The sequence below is a fragment of the Myotis brandtii genome, unplaced genomic scaffold, assembly GCF_000412655.1.
Source record: "Myotis brandtii unplaced genomic scaffold, ASM41265v1 scaffold743, whole genome shotgun sequence".
Lineage (NCBI taxonomy): Eukaryota > Metazoa > Chordata > Mammalia > Chiroptera > Vespertilionidae > Myotis > Myotis brandtii.
The window spans coordinates 1,030,043-1,030,386 of NW_005370960.1; the positions used below are offsets into that span (position 1 = coordinate 1,030,043).

Consider the following 344-nt stretch of genomic DNA (forward strand, 5'->3'; position numbering starts at 1 on the left):
CGGCCAAGACAGACGACTCCATCTCGATGTTGCGGACGCCGGCCGCGTGGGCCGCCCGCAGGTACTCCTGTTTGTCCTGCTCCGTGTAGGAGCACAGGGCCCCGTCCAGACGGCCCTGCCCTGCAGACACGAGGAGAGGGCCATGCTGACGGGGTGCTCCCCGCCAGGGCGCAGGGATGCTTCGACCCCCCCACCCCCTCTCCACCCACCTGCCCTGGAGCCCAAACCGCCACTCCCAGCAGGCGTGGGGCCTGACATGGACACACCGGTGAGACCTCCCTCCCTCCCGCAGGGACAGCCCACCCAGCACCTTCGTAGAAGTCCAGGGTGCACAAGGTGTTGCC

The 344-nt window shown here is 68.9% G+C and overlaps 1 protein-coding gene across 1 annotated transcript in view; it reads right to left on the reverse strand.

Moving 5' to 3' along the window:
* Nucleotides 1-344, reverse strand: part of UPP1 (uridine phosphorylase 1) — a 5,518-nt gene that overhangs the window by 776 nt on the left and 4,398 nt on the right. The window contains exons 5-6 of the mRNA XM_014530521.1: nt 311-344; nt 5-120 (exon numbers count right to left, since the gene is read on the reverse strand). Coding sequence (XP_014386007.1) covers nt 5-120; nt 311-344 — 150 coding nt within the window. The remainder of the gene's footprint in view (nt 1-4; nt 121-310) is intronic.